This window comes from Neovison vison, chromosome 11 (assembly GCF_020171115.1).
Source record: "Neovison vison isolate M4711 chromosome 11, ASM_NN_V1, whole genome shotgun sequence".
In the NCBI taxonomy this organism is placed as follows: domain Eukaryota; kingdom Metazoa; phylum Chordata; class Mammalia; order Carnivora; family Mustelidae; genus Neogale; species Neogale vison.
The window spans coordinates 97059650-97084294 of NC_058101.1; the positions used below are offsets into that span (position 1 = coordinate 97059650).

Here is a 24645-nt window from a genome sequence, read left to right on the forward strand (position 1 = left end):
ACAAGGATATGTTAACCTAAAAAGTTTGGCAGAGGGTGCCTGGGTGGCTCAGTGTGTTAAGCCACTGCCTTTGGCTCAGGTCATGGTCTCAGGGTCCTGGGATCGAGTTCTGTATAGGGCTCTCTGCTCAGCAGGGTGCCTGCTTCCCTCTCTCTCTGCCTGCCTCTCTGCCTACTTGTGATCTGTCAAATAAATAAATAAAATCTTTAAAAAAAAAAAGTTTGGCAGATAAGTTAAGAAAAAATTATCCATCCTATAAAATCTATGAGAAGCAATTTGCTAAATATATATATATATATACATATATATGTATATATATATATTTAACACGCATGTTAAAAGTATTCAGTCTCAGAGTGATCAGGGAAATGAATATGAAGGCAGCAAATGAGATACATTTTCACCTCTCAGAACAGCAAAAAAGAAAGACTTAAAAAAAAAAATAGGACAGATTAGAACCTGTATTTTTCTCTTAAAGTAAATTCTACACCCAACATGGGACTCCAACTCCCGACCCTGAAGTCACGAGTTGCATGCCCTACTGATTGAGTCAGCCTGGCATCCCACATTCTGTATTAATGAGTCTAGGGGCACCTGGCTGGCTCAGGCAGCTTAGTGTCTGCCTTAAGCTCAGGTCATGATCCCAAAGTCCTGGGATCAAGTCCCACACATCAGGCTTCCTGCTTAGTGGGGAGTCTGCTTCTCCCTTTCCCCTTGCTACTCCCTGCTGCTCATGCTTTCTCTGTCAAATAAAAAAAAAAAAGGCTTTGGTACAAAAAAAGGAAAATGTAATTATTGGTGATGATAATTTATATACCATTTTGGACTATTTCAGACATACTATGTAAAAGATAACTGGAGTGCCTGAGTGGCTCAATTGGTTAAGTGTCTGCCTTCAGCTGGCATAGTGATCCCAGAGTTCTGGGATCAAGTCCCACATCAGGTAACTTTTTTTTTTTTTTTTTTTTTAAATTTTAAGTAGGCTCCTGGGGCTTGAACTCATGACTATGAAATTAAGAGTCATATGTTCTATGAACTGAGCCAGCCAGATGCCTTAAAAAAGATACCTGCCCCAGCAATTCCTATTCCAGAAATCTATCCTACAGATACACTCACACACATTAACAAAGGAGGACATGATATTCACTGCAGCATTGCTCTTAGTAGTAAAAAAGAGGAGACAACCACAAGTTCACAGAAATCATGGTACATAAACTACAGTCTATCACTACCATAAGATACAAAACATTGGCTGGAATGAATAAAATAAGGAATAAAGGAAGGCAGGCAGGAGGGCCAGGAAGAGAGGAGGTATAGTAGTTAAATGTGTGGTCTTTAGAGTAAGAGAAACTGAGCTTAAATCTCAGACTAGCTATGTATTACAACCTTTGATAAGTGCTTTAGGTTCAACAACTAGTAACAACAGACAATGGCCAACAAGCTAGGGGTACTGATTTAATGCAAGGTGATTAAATAAAATTAAGTTTTGCAGTTAATAAAGCACAAGAAGTTAAATGCACAAAGACAGGGACCTAAGCAGGCACTTAAAAAAAGGAATGTGAATAGGAGAATCATCAAGTATAGAAAGAAAAGTATTCCTCATGCAAGGGAATCATAACATCCACCCTTGGGGAATACCTGAAACATACATCCAGTTCAACTCAACTAAGCAGTATCTATTAAGCAATTAATATGTGCTATGTGTTAGATAAAAAGGAAATTAACTTACCCAAAAGAACAAAGGTTCACAAAAACCTTGGAAGGTCATTCAAAATTGTGACTTCCCTTTCAAGAACTATCCCAGGTCATCTGGGGCTACTTGTCAAATAATTTACATTGTATCCTAATTACGTTGGCTTGTCTGTCTTCCCCAACTGTATACTCCTCAAGGGCAGAGTACCCTACCTTTTCATTTTATCTCTAAAGTCTACAGTGTCAGTGTCTAATATATAGTAGGGGCTACATAAATATTCCTTTAATTAAATGAATTAAAGAATAAACAAAAATAAACAAACAAATGGAGTGTCTCCTTCTTCACCTTTTCTGTTTGTCCTAAGGAGTTACCTAACGAAGTATGTAACTTTACTTATTTTTGTTTACTGTCTCTATCTACTGTTCGACTATAATGCCCATGCATGAAAATTTATCTGATTTGCTTCACTAGTATCTCCCAAGTGCTAAAACTGGCCAAAGATAGTTGCTGAATGAGCACTTATATTGTTTTAAAAACTGCCATGGGGAAAATTTCTGAAATTTTGACAACCTTTCCAAAGTTATCTAAAGAGAGTCCTCACTGATCTCAACTTAATCCTTGAAACAGACATCTAACTTCTGATTATTCTGAAACATCTGAAGCATATTTGGTCATAATCCTCATAGTAAGCTTTAGCAACTATTTACAGATCTTTCTTTTCCTCCATTAGACTGTGTCTGTTAGGTTTCCTTCATGAAGAAAGAAAGGAGTCATTGGCAACTTGGTAGAATCTTTACTCGTAATAAGCTATTGTCACCCTTACTTTTGAGGCAGCCAATCTTCTCAAATCCTTGGCCCATAGAAAGTTTCCTGACTTTTTGTCTTCCACAATGCATAGAAAGGGCACCAAAATTAGGCCTACTTCTGGACAAAGCTGATGGAACTACAAACAGTTTATAGCCCAAGGAAATACACACCTTGGCTGTCTAGAGTATGTTTTTGATATTCTTTTTCTTTTTTTTTTTTTAAAGATTTTATTTATTTATTTGATAGACAGAGATCACAAGTAGGCAGAGAGGCAGGCAGAGAGAGAGGGAGGAAGCAGGCTCCCTGCTGAGCAGAGAACCCCATGTGGGGCTCAATCCCAGGACCCTGAGACCATGACCTGAGCCTAAGGCAGAGGCTTTAACCCACTGAGCCACCCAGGTGCCCCTGTTTTTGATATTCTGATAAGGGATTAAGATGCCAGTCATGAAAGACCCTGTAGGTTCAGTTCTAAGAAGGCCTTAAATATGCTAGGTCTGAGATTTTTCTGAATAAAATGATAGAGAGTTCCGTTACTCCTAAGGCTGATTCTTAGAAGATTTCTTCCTCGCCGTGTTCACAGTATCTGGTATTTTGGTTAGAGAAAATCAAATGTTTAACTTCATTTATGAGAAACAAACTCAATACTTTTAAAGGTTAACATTTTAATTGGAAACAGTTGATATGGCCCATTCAGAGGAAGCTCAGATAAGGAAAGTACAATAAACAGAATGAAATATCACACATAAGTTTCTGTATAAATCAACATGAAAAAATATTTGAAAAGGAAAAAGCAAATTACAAAATAAGAAGTATAGTGCGTCCACTGTCAAATATTTTTTTCTAAACTATGTAGTAATATTTTTGCAAATATTATTGTTTTTGTAATATAAAAACAAAATTAATATTAATGTTCAAAACATATTTACTGAATCACTTTGAGGTTGATTTGTATAAATAATTTGAGCAAATAAAATGTTTAATGAAAAACTGTGGTATACAATGTACTTGTCCGAAGAAAGTCTTATAAGTTAAAGAACAAAGGTGTTTCTTCTAATTAACATAGGATTCAGAAAAACACTATTTATTACTACCAAAATAAAATGGATTTACTACGAAAAGTTCAAGTATCCAATGAAATCTTAAGAGGTGGTCCAAAACTGCTTCTCAGTCATATTCAGAAAACCTAATATGTTTACTTGCTTGTTGAGTCTTCGCAAGTCTAATCTTTTCAGCTTTGGTGATTAACTGTGGAGAAAGAAATTAGAAATTATAAGGTATTGGATACACAAAACAAAAAGATAATTATAAGTAAAAAAAGTTTCACAACTATCAGTTTGAATAAAAATGTTTTAAAAGAGAGAAAGCTAGACAAATGAGATAAATTAAGCTTAGCCCAAATCAATTACAGAGAGAACTGTTTAGGATTGTGGTTTATTAAGTATAATAGATTTTAAATCTTAGAATTACTAAAACATTCCCACTTTCACATCACTGAGAATTAAAGCCTCTGTCTTCAGCTCAGGTCATGATCCCAGGTTTCTGGGATTGAGCCCTCCATCAGGCTCTCTGCTCAGCATGGAGCCTGCTTCCTCCTCTCTCTGCCTGCCTCTCTGCCAACTTGTGATCTCTGTCAAATAAATAAATAAATTCTTAAAAACAAACAAACAAAAAAACCCCAAACAAAACAAACAAACAAAAACCCCAAAAAACCCAGCCTCTCCATGCTGGCAAATTTTAAGCTTTTAGGCCTGGAGGAAAAGAAGGCTCAGAGAAACCTGTCTAAAGTTTGGTCAGAAAGAGAGTCTTTGGGGCACCTGGCTGGCTGGCTCAGTGGGTTAAAGCCTCTGCCTTTGGCTCAGGTCATGATCCCAGGGTCCTGGGATGGAGCTCCACATCTGGTTGCCTGCTCAGCAGGGAGCCTGCTCCCCGCTCCCCCACCAACCCCCCCCCCACTGTCTGCCTCTCTGCCTACTTGTGATCTCTGTTTGTCAAATAAATAAAATTTTTTAAAAAAGTACGTATTATTATACCCTTACATTAATACTTCAATATTTTATTTTCATTTTTAAAATTTTTAAAGAATGTTTTATTATTTATTTATTTGAGAGAGTGCGCGTGCATGCGCGCATGTACATGAGAGCATGAGAGAGGGAAGGTTCAATTGTAAATGGAAATTTACAAAATTTGTAAATTTAAAATTGTAATTTCTCTTTCTTCTGTCTTGTTGTTGGTGTAGAGAAATGCTACTGATTTCTGTGTATTGATTTTATATCCTGACACTTGACTGAATTCCTGTACAAGTTCTAGCAGTTTTGGAGTGGAGTCTTTTGGGTTTTCCACATATAGTATCGTATCATCTGTGAAGAGTGATAGTTTGACTTCTTCTTTGCTGATTTGGACGCCTTTAATTTCCTTTTGTTGTCTGATTGCTGAGGCTAGGACTTCTAGAACTATGTTGAATAGCAGTGTGATAATGGACATCCCTGTCGTGTTCCTGACCTTAGCGAAAAAGCTTTCAGTTTTTCTCCATTGAGATTGATATTTGCGGTGGGTTTTTCATAAATGGCTTTGAGAATATTGAGGTATGTGCCCTCTATCCCTACACTTTGAAGAGTTTTGATCAGGAAGGGATGCTATACTTTGTCAAATGCTTTTTCAGCAACTATTGAGAGTATCATATGGTTCTTGTTTTTGCTTTTATTGATGTGTTGTATCACATTGACTGATTTGCGGATGTTGAACCAACCTTGCAGCCCTAGAATAAATCCCACTTGGTCGTGGTAAATTATCCTTTTAATGTACTGTTGAATCCTATTGGCTAGTATTTTGGTGAGAATTTTCGCATCTGTGTTCATCAAGGATACTGGTCTATAGCTCTCTTTTTTGATGGGATTCTTGTCTGGTTTTGGGATCAAGGTGATGCTGGCCTCATAAAATGAGTTTGGAAGTTTTCCTTCCATTTCTATAGTTTGGAACAGTTTTAGGAGAATAGGAATTAGTTCTTCTTTAAATGTTTGGTAGAATTCGAGAGGGGAGGTTCAGAGGGAGAAGCAGACACCCTGCTGAGCAGGGAGCCCATGCAGGACTTGCTCAGGGACTCCAGATCATGACCTGAGCTAAAGGCAGTCCCTTAACCAACTGAGTCACTGAGGCACCCAAAAAAAGATTTTATTTTTAAGCAATTTCTCCAATCTTAAAAAAAAAATACAGATTCTAGTTAAGTACTCACTAGAGTTTCATTCAAGTGTTTGGTGACTATGGCCACTGGCAGAGAGTCACTTTAATTTATTTAATTTTTTAGCGGATTAAACTAAGAGCCTATTCATCTGAGAAGTGAGTCAAAATATAAGTTATTTATAACTTTGTTCACAGATATAGTGAATTCTGTATTTACCTGCTGAATATTTGACCACTGATAATTTGTACAGAAAAGACCTTGGTGATAAAAACATTTCAAATATGCTTTACAAGATAAGGACAAATGAGAAAAGATTCACTCTGTCTCCGGTAGCTGTTATCTAATTTTACTAATGTGCTCAGAGTGATAGGAAAGACTACAAAGGCTTGGCTTAGAAAGAATGAGTGAGACTCTATCTGGCACATATTTCCTTCATCTTAGTGATCTTTTGTGAGAACCCACATTTGATTTTTACATGAAAAATACCATATGTAAAAACTAACTTCTTCCTTCACCTACTCCTGTTTTTGTCTTTTAATTTTGTATAAACTGATTGGGGCTTAGGAAACTGTCCCCAGTCTCCCCTGCCTCATAAGCTGAAAATTAAGAAGCAAAATTTATTACCATTGCTTTTCTTTAATTCTATTTTGGACCAAGTAATGTAACATTACTGTATGTACAGTAATGTAAAGCTGTCATATGAGAAAAGTCCTAATGTCATACTTTTGGTTGGCTGCTAAATTTTTTACTAAATATTTAACTTCCTTTAATAAGGTGCTTACTCCCAGTATTCTTCCTTCTCTTCAAGGCTTCTGCAGTTTCTGCTGCCTGTGCCTGGAAAGCTATGCCTTTGAAGTCTCCTGCTTGCTTGTTCCACTTTCCTAAGGTTTGTGTTCATGTCACTTTCAGAGAACTTCCCAGACAACCTCACCCGATGGAAAACTATCTCATGATACCCTTTGATTATTCTTTTTTTTTTTTTTAATATTTTATTTAACAGACAGAGATCACAAGTAGGCGGAGAGTCAGACAGAGAGAGAGAGGAGGAAGCAGGTTCCCTGCCGAGCAGAGAGCCCGACACGGGGCTCGATCCCAGGACCCCGGGATCATGACCTGAGCCGAAGGCAGAGGCTTTAACCCACTGAGCCACCCAGGCGCCCCCCCCACTTTGATTATTCTACACAGCACCTGTCATCACCTGACCTAAACCGGTCATATGCAAAGTTCATGAAACCAGGGCATTTTGCTACTGTTGGCTCTATCTCCAGTTCCTAGAATAGTGGGTAAAAAAAAATGAGCAATCAAAAAATATTAATTAAATGAATTATCAAAAAAGTCAATTGACATACTAATTGTTTCCTCTGAAAAGTCCTGTACAATACACACTTTGTATAGTACCTTATTTTCAAGTTGTGATAGAAGCCAACTAGCTACTTTTATAGTTTCAACCAGGATCCTGTACTATTTATGAAACAAATCATGCTAAGAAAAAGCCTGGTGGTACAACAGATAAATGAGATCAGAAAACAACTTTCCAACTGAGTAACAGAGCTACACATTATGTTCCAACACAATTTATAAAACTCCCTAGTCAGTGTTTATTTCCTTGCCTTGAATTAAGTTTATGGAGGTCAGATCTCTCAAGGAAACAAAATGACTAATTACTACTTTTAAAAACATATACAACTTAAATGAAACTTCACACCAATTAGAAGGATAACTATTATTTAACAAAGTGATTTCATTTTAGTTGTGAGCTCTAGATCAATGATTTGAACATTTAAATAATTTCAAGCAGGCTTTGAAATTAACACCTCATAGACCTGAAAGAGTCTCTGGGGCTGGGTGTAAGGGGTGTGAGAGAGACAAGGCCTTCCCACCTCTCAGCAAATTCAGTCTGTATTCATGCAAACAGAATTAACAAAGACCATTAGGAAACCTCCCCCCTAATAATCTTATATTCCAGTGAATCCTAGGAAATGCAACGCTGATGAAAAAGGACTAGATTTTTATATAATAAAACAAATAGAATTAGAATCCCAAATCAACAGGGGTGCCTGGGTGGCTCAGTGGGTTAAAGACTCTGCCTTCAGCTCGGGTCATGATCTCAGGGTCCTGGGATCGAGCCCCACATCAGGCTCTCTGCTCCTCAGGGAGCCTGCTTCCTCCTCTCTCTCTGCCTGCCTCTCTGCCTACTTGTGATTCTGTCTGTCAAATAAATAAATAAAATCTTAAAAGAAAAAAAAAAAATCCCAAATCAACAAACCTAAAATACAGGAAGGATGATGGTAAGTGCTAATGATTCATAGAAGAATGCGAAACTTTTCATATTTTTATCTCATAATAGGCATTTTAAAATTTTGGTAAGAGTTATTAGTTTTTATGTGTCCTAATTTGTCCTAAGTACTTACAGATGTACTAATCTTTACACATATAATAATTTCTTTTATTTATTTGTTTTAAAAAATATTTTATTTCTTTGTCAGAGAAAGAGCGAGAGAGCGAGAGTGTGTGCACACACGCATTCACAAGCAGGCAGAGGCAGAGAGAGAAGCAGGCTCCCCACTGAGCGAGAAGCCTTATGTAGGACTTGATCCCAGGACCCTGGGATCATGACCTGAGCTGAAGGCAGCAGCTTCACGGACTGAGCCACCCAGGCATCCTCTAATAATTTGTTTAAAAGAATAAACCTTAGAGCTCACAAGCAACAGTAGTATGACAAATTACTGTCATTTAAAACAAAATTACTGATAGTTTTGCTTCAAATTATTTAATGTATTTAAGTTTGCTTCACTTCTTGACTATTCTAGAGAAAAATGAATAAAGCTTATCATTGCTATAGCAAACCTTACGCATAAAGTTTCCCAATATTATCTGTGGAGGATCATAACTTTAAAAACTACACTCTTGGGCCTCCTGTGCGGCTCAGTGGGTTAAAGCCTCTGCCTTCAGCTCAGGTTATGATCCCAGGGTCCTGGGATGGAGCCCCACATCAGGATCTCTGCTCAACGGGGAGCCTGCTTCCCCCCTCCCTCTCTCTGACTACCTGTGCTCTCTGTCAAATATATATATATGAAATATTTAAAACAACAACAACCCCCCGCCAAAACCCTACACTTTCAAATACATCGTGTTTTACCATTAAGACAATCTTTAAATAATAATTTACAACTAAACTACAAAACACAGCAGCTAGAAATATTGTTTAAATTAAATTGCCACCACTTTTACAATAAAGAAAGGAAAACAAGAAGACTCTAAATTATGTATCCTTATGGGTAAAATAACTCTAATTTATGTATTTCAAGGTCCAGAAAAACAAGTATTCTCTCACAATCTAAAATACAGTAAATATCATATAAATCATTATTGTGTCTAGCAAAATCAAAGTTATTTTAAGGCTACACTTTCAGAGAACATTCAACTGAATGTTGAACTTAGGCTACCGAAAAATAACAATGACAACAAAAACCGAAAAATGAATTACCTTCTCAGTGCCTCTTTTCTTTTCACGAGGCTGATTAAGTTTTGCCTGCCTATCTACCAAAATCTTCTGCCAATACCTTTGCTCATGGTCACCTTAAAAACAAACAAAAACAATTATCACTGATACATATGAAGAAACATATTCAAGTCATTAATCACATTTCAGTAAAAAGAACTGTAGTTGTCTGATTATATATTTAATACCACTTTATGCAAATTAGAATATGAAAATTAAACCAATTTTCCTAGGAAACTAAGAAAATAGAATACAATCACCCTTCAGTAAGAATTACTTAAAAAGAAGATTCTATGAGTTTTTACCAGAAAGGATCTCGAGGTTCCAGCAGTGTTTCTTTTTAATTTCTGTATATGCGTTTATTACAGCTTGCGCATCCTCAGGAGTTTTAAATCTAGCGTGGCACTCTGTATCCCCTTCTAGCAAATCAACATAAACAACTTCTGAGATTGCTGCCAATGTATCCTGCATTAAAATTTAGAAATACTTTAAATAAATAATAAAAATGTTTCACAACAATCCTAAAATTATTCCCATGGTTGTGCCAGAATGTATGTAGTTTAGAAGTCAGCCATATACAATTTAAAACGAGTAACTATCCTACATTAAACATTTCTTCTAAAATACATACAAATATTTTCTTTTAATGATTTTTTGTTTTTAACGAATCTCTACTCCTTGCATGGGGCTTGAACTCAAATCCCTAAGATCAACAGTTGTACACTCCACTGACTGAGCCAGCCAGGCACCGTAAAACACATAGATACTCTTAAAAACTGATCTAAACAAAAGTGGGAACTCTAATCATAACTTTCTTTTAATTAAGCACAATCCTAAAATATTAACTAGAATGGGAACACTGCATAAGGACAATATATTTGTAGAGCAGAGTATCAAGTAATTTCTGCCAATCCCCAAACAAAAAAAAAGGTTGCAAGTCTTGGTGTAGTTACAATAATGAATAGAATCAAAAACCAAAAAATCCACAATGGATTGGTGGACAAGGTGTTTACACTCATCTGTACAAAATCACTCATGACCTAAAATGTATGAAATGAACATTCAACTTTTTCGAATTCACGAAAAAAAACTTTCCTGGGAACACACAAAAATCCTACGTTCCGGAGCAGATCTATGGTAATACAGCTCAAAAGTTCATACTTTATGATGAAATACCTAAAAGGTCTCCTCTGAACTAGTAGTCAGGCAGCAAGGAATAGTTCTATCTATAATGCCTGCTGTGAGGGCAAATTAACAAGATTCCTGCATTTCTAATCATTTTTCCCCAGCACGTTTTGAGGTGTAAACAATGCAATTATGCAGGAATGTTACATAAGTCTTCATTCATCAACTTCCATTCAGAAAGCTAACGAAATTACTGGAGGTTCCCAGCTTAAAAAAAAGTGTTTTACCCATCTGGATTCCTTTCCTTTTGACGCAAATTTCAAGCCACAAGGAATTTAGATTACTTTTATATATTGGTTTTTAAGGTCTGAATTACAGGAAAAACCGGAGTAATATGTGAAAATATTATTTGATCATAAAATTAGAAAAGTTTATTAGTTAATAATAAAGAATAAGCAGTAAAAACCTACAAAGCCAGGAACTAAGTCTTAACTCATCCCTACTATTAGCATACTGCCCATCAAAATAGGCACATAATAAATGATTGCTAATTTAATGAAGAAATAAGATAACTGGAGAGAAATATACTTGCCAATTCTTCCCATTTCCTATATACTCTAGTACTCAATTTAAACAGAACACAAGACAAATAACTGGTATCAAGTTGATGAAATCTGAATGTGTTAAATGGTAATAATAAGTTTTGTAACTGATTTATCAGATAGATAAATTATATAATTATGAATTATAGTAATAATTCAAAAGGTATTTATGATATACACATTATAACTTTGGCTAATCTCTGGATTAAAAACCCTTCTTTAAAAGACAAATTAGCCTGGTAATCACAAGGGCAAGTCAGACAGCAGTAACCACCATGTAATTCAGTTTTTGTTCCAGGAAAATATAAGGAACTGCTAACCTGTTTTTATGATTTTGATGATAACAAATGATTTTGATATACTTACTATTTAGATAATAGAAAGGTTATTGATGAATATAAAGTCTATGATAATTATTCCAAATAGCAAACTTTGCCTAATTTTACTTTTAAATCTTTTGCAAATTGACTAGCCACAGCATCATTTACATCCTCAATTTTTAAGCCTTCTGACCTGAAATTCTATATTGCTACCATACTCTGAAATTCAAGTTGGTAATACCAACTTGGGATTTGCCAAATACCTCATCAATATTGTAAACAGAAACTAAATTTATGTGTTAGTGATAAGGATGTTACAGGATAGAAACAGGATTCCAGATAAAGAGTGTTTACAAGATAATTACAGTGAGCAACCTCATTTATGCAAGTTAAAAACTGTGACTAGTAAGAGTCTATGTAAAATGTAAACATACTACATGATGATGCATTTCAGTGTAACAATTTCAAATATATCTGCTATGCCAAAGGACATTTTACACAGAATTTGTCAGTAAGAAAAAAATATTGTATTTGTACAGAAAGGTTTTCAAAAATAAAATACAAGCTTTGCACAGTGAGTATCATAGCCAATGAGGTTTATCTGAGGCGCGATAAAAAATAAATTCAAAAATAAAATACAGAAGTAAAAAAAGATTGCAGAGCAGTAGATATAATAATTTGTAAATTACATAAAACTTTGCATACGTATGCAAAATTTTTGTAGCTTTTCAATATATTTTAACTCTCCTGTAACTGTTTCACATTTTTAAAACAGCACAGACTGAAAGTAATAACAACATTAAAAAAAATAAAATTAACAAGTGTTCTTTTCTCCAGAAAAATTCTGCATTTCTCCCAGGAACAAATTTCAATTTCCAAGAAGACTAACAGACAAAAAGAGTTTATGTTAAGTTAAAAATAAGCATGTTTAACTCTTTTATATGAAAATAGTTCTGACTTTTTTTAGATCACAAAATCTTTCAGAACCTACTTAAAGCTAAGAGCTCTAATGAAAACAAATTACAAACTCTTTAGTTTGCTTCAAAAATCAAATAATAGCAGATGATTAAAAGTTAAAATAATTTCAGATGAACTGTAATGTTGAACAAATCTTTAAAAGGTTTGGCAGGAAGTATTTTCTAAAACCCTTTTTCTCTGAAAACAGACAATGTCCCATAAAGAAATAATATTATGACAGCATCTTACTATTTTTATTCTTAAAAGAATATTAAGAACTTAAAAGTTATAATGTCTACAGTAAGGTTTGCTCATTCAACTATACAATAATCAACCATTAAGGGCACCAAGAAAAATAAGCACAAAGTGCAGTTCTATAGAAGGATGTTTCAAATGTACTCATTGCAAATCTAATCCACTGAAGAATTTCAATTTCAGACTTCAGATTTTGCTTCAAGTCAAACACAAGAGTTACTGTGGAATCAAATCCTCCAAGTATTATTCCACATAGGAATATATTCTATTTTGATTTGCTTTGTTTTCTATAATGCAAAACATTTTCACAGGGGTACATTTTAAAGAGGAAAGCACAACAACTACCCTTGACACACAAAAGCATTACCCTGACTTGTTTCCTGCCAGGTAGAGGCTCAGTGCTAACGATCTTCACAATCACGCCACTCACAAACTGTGGTCCTGCTGCATTAACCTTTTCCTGAGGACAACCCTCTTCACTGTTTGCTGTTGATTTGAAAAGGAAAGACCAGAAATAAGCCTCTTACACTTAATTTAATACTTAGTATGCCCACTTGAAAACAACAATGATTTCTTAGGCTGATGTAAATAATTTAAATTTACTTAATTTAAATTTAACTGTAAAGTAATTAGGGTAATTGCCATACTGCTTATTGCAGACTACCATGAAATAAAATACCAAAACTTTTATCACTCTAATTGCAAAGTGCTTTTAGAGGAACACTTGTAAAACCTTAAACAAACAAAAAAAACCGCCCCCTTTCCCTTACCTGAATAAAGTACTTTACTTAATAAAGAAATAAAAAGAGAACACGTAAAATAATCTATAAACATTATGATTAAAATGTGAAAATTTGTATTTTCAACTTAAAAGAATTCAAACTATATCTTAATATATTAGGTAAAAATTACACATGAGAAATTACAATTATTGTTGCTACAAACTAGCTCAATTCATAAACTAGTTACTCATTACTAAATCTGATTCAGAATGCAAATTTAAATCATTAAGAAAGATTTTTTAGTCATCTCTACACCCAATGTAGGTCTCAAACACATGACCCTGAGATCAAGAGTGGCATGATCTTGTGGGCCAGCCAGGGGCCCCGAAAAAGCAGATTTTATAACAACCACTTCAAATATTCTTATGAAAAGCTTAAACAGCACATTTGGACACGACAAATCAGTAATTGTTCTAATAGTTACGACTGCATTTTTAAGTTTTAAAAAATTAAGATTTAGCCTATAATAAATCAGAATTAGTATGTTAGTATATAAATACAATATAATGCTACAAAAACTATCATAGTGCTTGTTTACTTTTTTCATTTTTTATCTCAGATGTAGTAGGTACTCCATTTGTTTCCATTTTTGACTCCAACTTTATCTGGGATATTGTTTTTTTTAAGGAAGCCATGCTGGCCTTTTGCAGTGCTAAATACTCTTTTTTCAAATCCATCCATTCGCTCCTGTAATGAAAAGAATGTACTTTTGAAGTAGTGAACAGAGATGAGCAAATAAAAATATCTAAATATATATTCACAGTGTCTTGTAACCACTCCTTCTAACTTTTCCTTCTTTAAACACATAACATTCAAATTACTTCTTGAGTTCCAAGTGATCCAGGAAATATGAAAAGGGGAGTTTCCCCTGATCCAACATTCAGATTAAATGTTTTAAATTTGGCAATTTTAATTCTTGAATACGCTTCAAATGTTTTTATTTATGAAAATAAATGCTTTGAATTAATTAAATAGCAACAATTTGTCATCTCTGAGGGAATAATGGCTGATTGTAATTTAAAGATTATTTGTTAAACTGGTTCCAATTTGAGAGATAACAATCCTTAGTATTTACTTGAATCAAAAGGAATTTCTAAGAAGAAAAAAACACCCCATGGAAGCATTTTATTTATTTACATACATTTAACATGTAGATGTTTCTTCAAACAGCTAGAGCTCCTCCAGATAGAAACACAATGCCTCTCCAAGGCTCCACAGGAGCACTCATTGTTACTCTAATCTAGGCCATCAAACAAGCAGATAGGGGATTTTTTTTTTTTTTTTAAAGAGGAGGATATCTCGTGGTAATGGTCTTAGCAGTTATTATTGACATCTGTATACTTCAAAAAAAAAAAAAAAAGTATCCAGACCCACCCAGGATCATACATTCCCTGAGAGCTGATACATTAGAATAACAAAAACCTCTTGTAATGATTCTCTGAGATAAAAAGGCAAAAGGAATTCAGCAGTTAAGAATAGTATAAATACAAGTGCCTGAAGTCCTTGCCTTTTAACCTTCAAGAGGATAGATGCGGCCAGAGTACAAGCCTGGAAAACTAGGAAACACTTTCCTCTCAAAGGTATAGTATTTTACATTTTTTTTACTTTGGCTTTCATTCCTTCATTGAATTGGACTCCCTTTAACCTAAACATGGAAATACTTTCTTTTATTTTTAAAATAGTAAGTGCTTCCATGTTTTCGTATAAGTGAACCCAAATTATGCCTCCGAATATAATACGGCAAATTGGTTAATTTATATAGAGTCCAAGGGGATTCCCCTCTGCTTTAACATGGGGGTACCTGCTGTGTAAAACAAAAAGTAAGTGCTTCCATGTTTCAGTGGAGGTGTCTCCAAACGGACACAATTTTAAAACCTTAACTTTACAGGTTCAGGATTCAAATGTTTTTCAAGACCGGGCTCCCCACCACTTAAACGTGGATGTACTTGCTTTGAAACTAAAAAAGTAAGTGCTTCCATGTTTTAGTGATGGTAAGTCTTACTTTTCCATTTTTTGTATTTAGGGTAAACTTCATGGACTTGCCTATCTGGGTATATTGGAGTCTGTTAAGGAACGCCCTCTACTTTAACATGGAGGCACTTGCTGTGACATGGTAAAAATAAGTGCTTCCATGTTTTAGTGTGGTGGTTTCTTTTTAATCCTCAATTGCGTTGAATGTATAATCTGCAGATCTTGGCTACATGCCATGACTGTTGCTAATATGCAACTCTGTTCAATATAAATTGGAATTGCACTTTAGCAATGGTGATGGAGAGCGTCAATTTTCAACAGAACTGTAATCTCCTTACTTTGAAAGGACCCTTAACGGTATAACCTCTTCTCCCATTTTGTGCCTCTCTTTATGTTTTTTCTTATGCTTCCTTTTTGCTTTTAAAAGGGATCCATCTTTTACATCTCCCGTATCCTTCTCCTCTTCAGTAGAGACTTCCAAGTCTTAAAATATCAAAAAAACATAGACATAAGTAAGTTTAACAAAACAAGTTTTCCTTTAGGTTATTTACACCTTATGGCTTCTGGTACCTTTGTTCTCTTTGGAAGTTTCTGTATCTTTTTTAATATTGTCTTTCTGATTTGTTTTCTTTACTTTTGGTTTGGGAGTTGGGTATTCTGCTTCAGAGATACTTCTCTTCCTCTTCCCTGTTCTGACTACAGGTAAGCTGGAAACTTCCTGTCTTTCCCGTTTTTTCTTTTTTTTTGAGGGCGGCTTTTGAGGTTCAGTTGTCTCTACTTCTGATCCCTCAGACGTTGTCCTAGATCTTTTCATTTTACTGTCGCTCTCCTTAGTTGTTTCCATATTTGAATCTTTGGTCTGCATATTGTCTTCCTTCTTCATTCGGCCTTTCTTCTTCTTCTTCTTTTTCTTTTCTTCTGTAATAATATAATTCTCATTTTCCTACAAGTACATTTACTCGTACTTTTACATTTACATTTACTTTATTAATGTTAAATTTAATTACCTGATACACTAAGCCCAGGAATAGGCTTATTTTTTACTGTTTTAGGAAATATACCCGGTTTTCTTGGTGCTTCTTCTGGTGGGTTGTTAAGAAACTGAAAAATCAATACATTAAAACCATTTAATCTTGTTACTATTTAAAACAATTGCTAATTTTTTTGCCTTTCTTTTTTAGGTTCTGGACCTACCTCAATAGCTTTTGCTGCTTGTTCTTTTGTTTCAAATTCCACAAAGGCAAATCCCTTTGGATCTCCAGTAGATTTATAATGTGGTATGCTTATATAAACAACATTGCCACATTTCCCAAATACTCTTTCAATCCAGCTGTGATTAACATTTTTGGGAAGTAATTCCTGTAGTAAATTAGAAGCAATATTAAATACAAATACTGTCTCGAGGTCAATAAATTTTTTCACTCCTAATATAAAAATGTGTTTTGTCATTTGTGATTGCTAGCTTTGAGCTTTTCTTACCACATACACTGTCCGTTCATCCTCGTCCTTTGGTCGTTCACCCAGTGGCTTTTTTCTCCTTATTCTGGTGCCTTCTAAGTCCAGCTTTGAAATGAGTATATGAGGTTAATAATAAACTAATTTATTGGTAAAATAAGTTTAACAATTTTTAACTTACCTCTACAATAGATGAACAATTCTTACCTCTACAACAGATGAACTTTTTAGTGCTCTGGCTATTAACTTTCCATCTGTGGTCAATTTTTTCATTTTGTTGAAAGACACGAGGAGTGATATGTCAACATCTAACAAAAGTTAATGTAAATATAAATAAATTCTAAACTGGGGGTCAAATGCATTTATGTATTAAAAACTGCCTTTATAATTAAAAAATTATAAATTTTTCTTTGGACTCCATAAAATACCTTCTATGAATTAAATTACACAGATGAATTAAACCTATAAACGTTGTACGTAGTAACTTCTTAGCCCAGTGTTTGCCTCAAAACTTGACCTCAGTGTCAGGTGCTAGGAGCTCCGTCACAAAAATTTAAAAATTAACTATTTTAAGGCTAAACGGAGCTTTTCACGTGGAAATGTAAAACCATGTACAAAATATGACTGTCAGTTAAATAGTACATAGTATGGTAGTACCACATTGTATTATTACATATCATTTAGGGGTAGAGTACATAAATAAAAAACGGTTCCATTGTATATAGTGAAGGCAAGTAAACTTACAACCATCTCTGGACTTTTCTATTTGCTCTCGAAGAAATCTATCCTTGTGAAGATTTGCATCTCCAAACCAGAAGTCTACTTGCTTAGCAATATCTGCAAGCACTTGCTTAACTCGGGACCTTTTCTTTTTTTCTACTTCTTTTTTCTTTTCAGTACTTTCTTCCATTGATTTCTCTTGATTTCCACTTTCATTTTCCATCCCTGTTAACTGAAAAAGAAAAAGGCCAATATTTAAGTCTCAAGTGATAATTCAGATTGGCATTTAAATTGCCTGAGGGCTCAACGACGTGGGCTGGCTGAGGACAAAATCTGGGGTAACACCTGAAATTAGCTCTGAAAATTTTCATTGGCCTTGTGGTTTTTAAATTTTTTGATCGAATTTATTTTCTTACTTATTTGCTTTTAATTGGCCTTTGTTTTTACTTTTAAATTATTTTTAACCTCATACATCATAAATTCTATCTTTACTTTTTAATGCACTTTATCTCTGCAAACTCCTCAAAAAAGGGTCTTATTTTTAAATACAGTCTCCAGGGGCCCCTGGGTGGCTCGGTCGCTAAGCACATGAGCAGGGGCAGGGGCGGAGGGAGAAGCTGGCATCCCCACTTAGCAAGAAGCCAGATGCATCAAGACCTACAAGCCCCAAGGTTTTATTTTTTAAGTAAACTCTGTACTCAAAGTGCACCTTGCATTTACAACCATCCCAAGGTAAGTCCCTCGCTCTACTGACTGAGGCAGCCAGGTGCCCTTAACTTAATTTCTGTTCACTAGAAGCAGAATTCAAATGGTAAGCTACAGGACTGGCTTTTTCTTTTCCATGGGACCTTCCCTTTCCAATGTTTTATTTCCTGGACAGCAATTCCCAAGCCCGCCCTTCCTTAAGTCACCTTACACGCCTCTTTGTTCCCTCAGCTCCAGCGATACTGGTGTTTGGCTTATCCTAAAATTTGGCTTGCCGATCTTCAACTGAGGGCCTTCTGGATTTGCTGTTTTCACTTACGCCTAAATAACATGGCTTACTCCCCCACTTGCTGCCGTCTTATTCAGGTGTCACCTCAATGAAGTCTCCTACCACAGCCATATTTAAAACTGCAAATTTCCAGACAAATTAGCCTTATTTTTTCCCCATTGCACTTATCTTTTAACATTATTAGACAATTTTATTCTTTTTCCTTCCTAGAATTTAGTATTAATAAAATTGGGTTTCTGTTTTGTTTACGATGCATTCCCATTCCATGGCACAGAATAGTCGCTCAAAAATTTATTGAATAGTTGTGTCATCTTCATTGCACTGCTAAAGGTACATACACAAAAATAAGCGAATGATCAAAGGCTTAACATAGGGCATGGGATGGTGCGGGCCTGTCTGAGAAAAACACCTAAACATGGTTTTCCCATACTGTATTTCCCAGGCTCCTGTGATAGGGTATTCTTGGACACAGGAGAGTTAAGATGTACAGGGAGAGTTTTTTTCCGACTTTTTTTTGTTACACCCCGGTGGGAGCCACTCTTAGTTGGTATGCAGGCCTTGGACCTATGCAACAAGAATGACACTGGAGATAGGTGGGAAACAGGGGCTAAGGCTTTTACATATCAAGGTGACCTAAAACACTTGGGCCCTTATCACACATGCTGTGATAGGTAAGGGGGGGAAAAGAAGATGTAGATTAATTGCGGAGTTTGGTTAAGTGCTGGGTCTGGACTCCAGATGACATGAAGATGCCGTTCCTATTATCCCTTCTGCCTTGTATCCTCCTTCTTCTGCCTTTTTTTTTCTTTTTAAATATTTTATTTATTTGTCATATTCATCAAGGAGAGAGAGAGAGTGCGCGCACACACAAGCAGGGAGAATGGGCAGGCAGAAGTAGAAGCAGCCTCTCAGCTGAGCAAGGAGCCTGATGGGGAACTTGATTCCAGGACTCTGGGATCATGACCGGAGCAGAAGGCAGTCCCTGGACCCACTGAACCACCCAGGGGTTCCTGCCTTATATCTTTCTTTAACACTCAATACACATAATATCAAAGCCTATTTGTATCTGTTCACCCTGTCAGAATCAGTTACTCCAGCAGCAACCCTGCAGAGATTAACAGAAACAGAAAATGTTTCAAAGCGACATCCAGTTAAGAGAGTACAAAGCCATTAAGGCATTTTACTTCAAATCTTCAACTAAACATGCACTGTCACCAAAATCAACCAAAGAGTATTTTGGCACTTTTAAAACAGGCTGCAGTTGGGGCGCCTGGGTGGCTCAGCGGGTTAAAGCGCCACTGCCTTTGGCTCGGGTCATGATCCCGGGGTCCTGGGATCGAGCCCCGCATCGGGCTCTCTGCTCAGCGGGGAGCCTGCTTCTTCCTCTCTCTCTGCCTGCCTCTCTGCCTACTTGTGATCTCTGCCTGTCAAATAAATAAAATCTTAAAAAAAAAACAAAAAAAAACCAGGCTGCAGTAGATTAACAAAGTGCCAATTTTGAAAACATGCAAGTAAAGATGTATTTATTGAGATGCATATAAAATGGAGCTACTCTGAATTAATCACTCAAAAAAGCAATTAGGTGTCATTTAGTGCTGAATAACCACATTCCTCACCCCATATTCTCCCTTTAACCCATCCTGTCAGGCTTCCCTTTCTAACATTTCTAGGGAAACTGAAAACAATGATCTCCACGGATTACTGGATCTCTTAGCAGCAACTGCAGTTAAACTCTGTCCGTGAAGACATTTTCATTTGGCTTCCAAGAGAGTTCCCCTCCTTCTCAATTTCCTTTTCTGGACAATTCTACTTTGCTCTACCCTTATAAGCTCCCCACAATTGCATTCAGTCCTGGGCTCCCTTCTTAACTCCACAAATATCTTTTCTGAGAGTCTCCGGCTTTAAGCTCCTCAGCTACATGCTCATGTTTCATGAATCTGTATTTCCCAGTGCTGACTTCCCCCATTAGCTCCCCCAATTCCAATACTCAATTGTCCATTTGACATCTCCACTTATTTACCTTAAGTATTTCTTTTATAAGAAAATGACACAATTGAACTCTCAAATTTTAACAAACCTATTTTTGCCTTGTTGTCCCATCTCAGAACACACCAATCACAATATTGCGGAGCCCAAAATTCTGAAATCCTTTTCCTCATATGCCACAACAAATCCAGCCAGGTGCCCTTAACTTAATTTCTGTTCACTAGAAGCAGAATTCAAATGGTAAGCTACAGGACTGGCTTTTTCTTTTCCATGGGACCTTCCCTTTCCAATGTTTTACTTCCTGGACAGCAATTCCCAAGCCCGCCCTTCCTTGAGTCACCTTGCACGCCTCTTTGTTCCCTCAGCTCTTTTGTTAGCTCTTTTGCTGGCTCTACCTTTATAAAATCTATTCTTAATAAGAATATTTTTTATTTCTTTTATTACAACCTCTTGGTCCACACTATTATTGCGTCTTGCCTGAACTACTGCAAGAACAGTGTAACTTGTGCTTGTGCCTAATCTTCTTCCATTATCATCAATTCTCCAGATAGTAGTCAGAATAATCATTAAATATGTAAATCAGGGCATGTCAATCTCTGGGACAAAATCCTTCAAAGATTTCTTATCATACTCAAAATCCAAGTCCTTACTCTGGTCTATTCGGCACTATTCCATCTGGTCTTACAATTCTTCCCAACAGGCTCACTCTAACTATGATATACTATTCCTTAAACATGCTAAGGCCATTCCCATTTCAAGGCCTTCACTTTCGCAGTTCTCTTTACCCTCTCGGCTACATCTGTAGGGATTACTTCTCTGTTCATTCAGGTCTCTATAAATGTCATTTTCTCAGGGATTATTTCTCTGTTCATTCAGGTCTCTATAAATGTCATTTTCTCAAAGAGGCCTTTCTTTCACTCAATCTAAAACATTTCTGCCCTGACAATCTTAACCCTACCCATTCCTGTCACCACTTTGTATCCTTGTATCCTACCTGTAATTATAATTTTACTGTCTAACACACTAGAATGCAAAAACCATGAAGGCAAGTACTTTAGCTTGATCCACAACCAAAACATTTGTTAAATAATGTATTTAAAAGGATCTCATACAGCAAAGTGTTATGCATTTCAAGTTTTTTTTTTTTTTTGAGATTTTATATCTTCATTTGAGAGAGAGAAAGAGTGCACAAGTAGGGAGGAGGGGCAGAGAGGGAAGCAGATTCCCTGCTGAGCCCTTTGCCCCACTTGGGGTTTGTTCCCAGATGGAGGTTCACGGCCTGAGCAGAAGGCTGACCATCTGAGCCACCTAGGCACCCTAGCATTTCAAGTTCTTTCGAAAGACGTAGGTTTATAAATAAAATAAAATGGAAGCTACAAATTATCAATACAGCAAGATCCAGTGCTAACTTTTCCTTTTGCAAAAACTCCAAATCATAAAGGACAGACTACCAGCTTTCAAATTCCTTTCCTTGTTAGAACCGCCATCTAAGGAAATAGAGGATGGAACTGCAGAAGTGCAGAAAGTAAAAATTTTCCCGAAATCAGTTTTTTCATCATTCTCATCTCAGAGATTTTCCTTCATACCCTCACCTAAGGATTATTTTTGTGACTTGGAAAATTAAGTTCTAAAACTCTTGCCTCGTGTACCTAACATGTTTGCAATTTGTGATTTTAAGAAATATATTCTGCAGATAATCAAATATACCTTCATACATATATAAGAGGAAGATACTGATTAACACAAAGCAACAATTATGGCACAATTTAACTTTCCAATGCAAAGGCTCTGGGGGGTGGGGGAGTCAGGAAGTTACTTTTGTTAGTCAAGATTCTCTAAATCTACTTTCTCACACACTTGATAAAATGTAACATTATTACCATTTTATCATTTATCAATCTGTCACTAAGTCCTACCAATTCAACTTCTGGAATGGCTTTTATCTCCTTCCAATATTTTCCACGACTGTCACTGTAATATGGGAATAGTTTATAAACACTTCTAGGGTCGTTTATCCTTCTCATAAGCTATGTAACTTGTCTAAAACACAGATCTAATTTTATGATTTTAATGTTAAAACTTTCAAGATTAAAAATTCCTCAGCGCCTATTTATAACATAATATGTAAGTCTAAAAAACAGATCAAGGACATCTAACTGGCTTTTAAACAGGGGCCTTATTTTTTATTTATTTATTTTCTAAAGATCTTATTTATTTATTTGACAGAGAGCTCACAAGTAGGAAGAGCAGCAGGCAGTGGGGAGAAGCAGGCTCCCGGGCTCCCCGCTGAGCAGAGAGACCAAAGCCAGCCCTATCCTAGGACCTGAGCCACCCAGGCGCCCCTAAACAGGGGATTTAAAGAAATAATAAAAGTACTGTGTAAAAATGCCAGTTACTAGTTACTTTACATATATTGTTTTAAATCCTCACAATTACAATTAGGTGGTGTCTTCCAACTTTTTTTTTTTTTACAGAGACTTAAAGATTAACTGGACAAAACTAGCTGAGTTAAAAACAAGCTCAGGTAAGCAAATAAACTCTGCTAAGTTTGACTCCCTCATATTTGCCTACCTTTTAGTAGAACCTTTTACAGCCTGTCATGATGCATTCTATGTTCTGACTCACAGATATTCTTAACCTAAAGTCCATGGAATTTTGGGTGAGTTTCAAACATTCCTGTGAATTCTGTGAAACTGTTAAAAGATAAATTTTAAACAAAGGCATTTAAATATAAATTGATTTAAAATGAATACATGTCAGATATTTTATTTAAGTAATTAATCATGGAACTAGTTTAAGTGTTGCAAACTGGTTTGGGGAGGGGGCACTTAGCTTGCTCAGTCAGTAGAACATGAGACTCAGTCCCAGGGCAGTGAGTTCAAGACCCAAAATGGGTGTGAGGCCTAGTTAAAATAAATAATTAATAATTTAAAAAATATTCCATTAAAAAACTATCAAGAACACTGAAAGAAATTCGTTAATAGGTGCAAAACTGGCTAGAGCAATAACTGCAAAATTAATTAATTAATTGCAAGACTACTTTCCATTATAATCATTTCCCACAACTGACACAAATGTAAAGTAACTCAAAGACAATGAAAGATAACCTGGAAGAGTGAGCTAGACAAGATATCCAGTATCTCGTTTTTTGGCCGTTTCAAGGTGTTTCACAATTTCCCAACAAAATTACATGTATAATGTCTTGACATGTGTATGTATGCACCTTCCTGGGAAGCTCATCCACAGCCTTCATCATTTTTAGAGGAAATGATGTGTCAAAAACGTTAAGTCATTGTTCCAGTCATGGCTGACCATTCAACGGTACCAGAACACCCTTGCCTGTATGCCTTTGCTTTTTTGAATGTCTTGTCTTACTTGCCTTAAATACCCCTATTCAATTTTCAAGGCCCACGTGAAATGGAATCTTACATGAAGCTTTCCACCACCATGTCTCCCCTAATTTGTCTCCTTATCCATTTTCCCTCAGGCACATTTTTTGGGGCGCTCAGTACACTCCGCTTGACACTTAAAATTTGTTAGCTCCCTTCCGTACCTGGATTTTCGATTCTCTGATGACAAAAACTAGAATCCTGAAAAAGAAAATGACTAACTGTAAAACAAGTCCTCACATTCGCTATCTTTTGGCCGCCAAGGCTCAGATCAACGAAGGCAATTTCACCAGGCTCAGATCAACGAAGGCAATTTCACCCTGGCCTGTGGCCGACCTGGGACCCATCCTTTCCCAAAGGGGCCGCCAAAAGCCGGGCGGGCCCCCAATCTCCCATCGCCGGACAATACGCGCCCCCCGCCTCTGAAAACTGGAATTACAAGGGCTGCCAAAGGACTTCTGCGCGTGCGCATAGAGAACTAGGCCAAGCAAACTGATGGGTTTGTGGGAGGGGACGAAGTAAAAGGGACGAAAGATGATAAAATGAACTGGGTTAGAAAGGACTCAGAGGAACTGAAACCTCAGTCAACCCTTGGGACACTATCTACGGTCTACCTGAAACTTACTCGGTTCAATTCCCAAAATACGGGGCCGGTGATTCCGTCCTTCACCTTTGTCGCCTCCAGATGCTTATAGTCCTGATTTCCGCGTCATAGGGTGAGCGACACCGCTCTCCGGTACGCCTAGGAAAAGACCAGCACGGAGACTGTGCGTCCGTCGTTTACGTCACAGGCGTGAGCTGGCGCAGAGGGCGGTGCGTCGGATTACCCGGCTGGCCAAATAGGCTGGCAGACAATGAAAAGTTTGATTGGCGGTTTAAAAACGCCAGTTCTGGTGGGCGGGCTGAGAG

General features: G+C 36.4%; 1 protein-coding gene across 2 annotated transcripts; it reads right to left on the reverse strand.

Annotated features, from left to right (window-relative positions):
* Nucleotides 1-3145: 3145 nt before the first annotated feature.
* On the reverse strand, nucleotides 3146-24521 carry LARP7 (La ribonucleoprotein 7, transcriptional regulator). 2 transcript variants are annotated; one of them, XM_044224224.1, is made up of 14 exons: nucleotides 24362-24521; nucleotides 17392-17599; nucleotides 16855-16955; nucleotides 16672-16755; nucleotides 16387-16551; nucleotides 16200-16293; nucleotides 15763-16110; nucleotides 15531-15675; nucleotides 13760-13908; nucleotides 12807-12925; nucleotides 9486-9645; nucleotides 9166-9257; nucleotides 6867-6949; nucleotides 3710-3745 (listed from the first exon to the last, which is right to left on the reverse strand). In XM_044224224.1, the coding sequence occupies exons 2-14, from the start codon at nucleotides 17588-17590 to the stop codon at nucleotides 3742-3744; spliced, it is 1743 nt and encodes a 580-aa protein (XP_044080159.1). In that variant the 5' UTR covers nucleotides 17591-17599; nucleotides 24362-24521; the 3' UTR covers nucleotides 3710-3741. The 2 variants fall into 2 exon arrangements, with proteins under 2 accessions (XP_044080160.1, XP_044080159.1); XM_044224225.1 differs by lacking the exon at nucleotides 6867-6949 and having other exon boundaries at nucleotides 3146-3745.
* Between the last annotated feature and the right edge of the window lie 124 nt (nucleotides 24522-24645).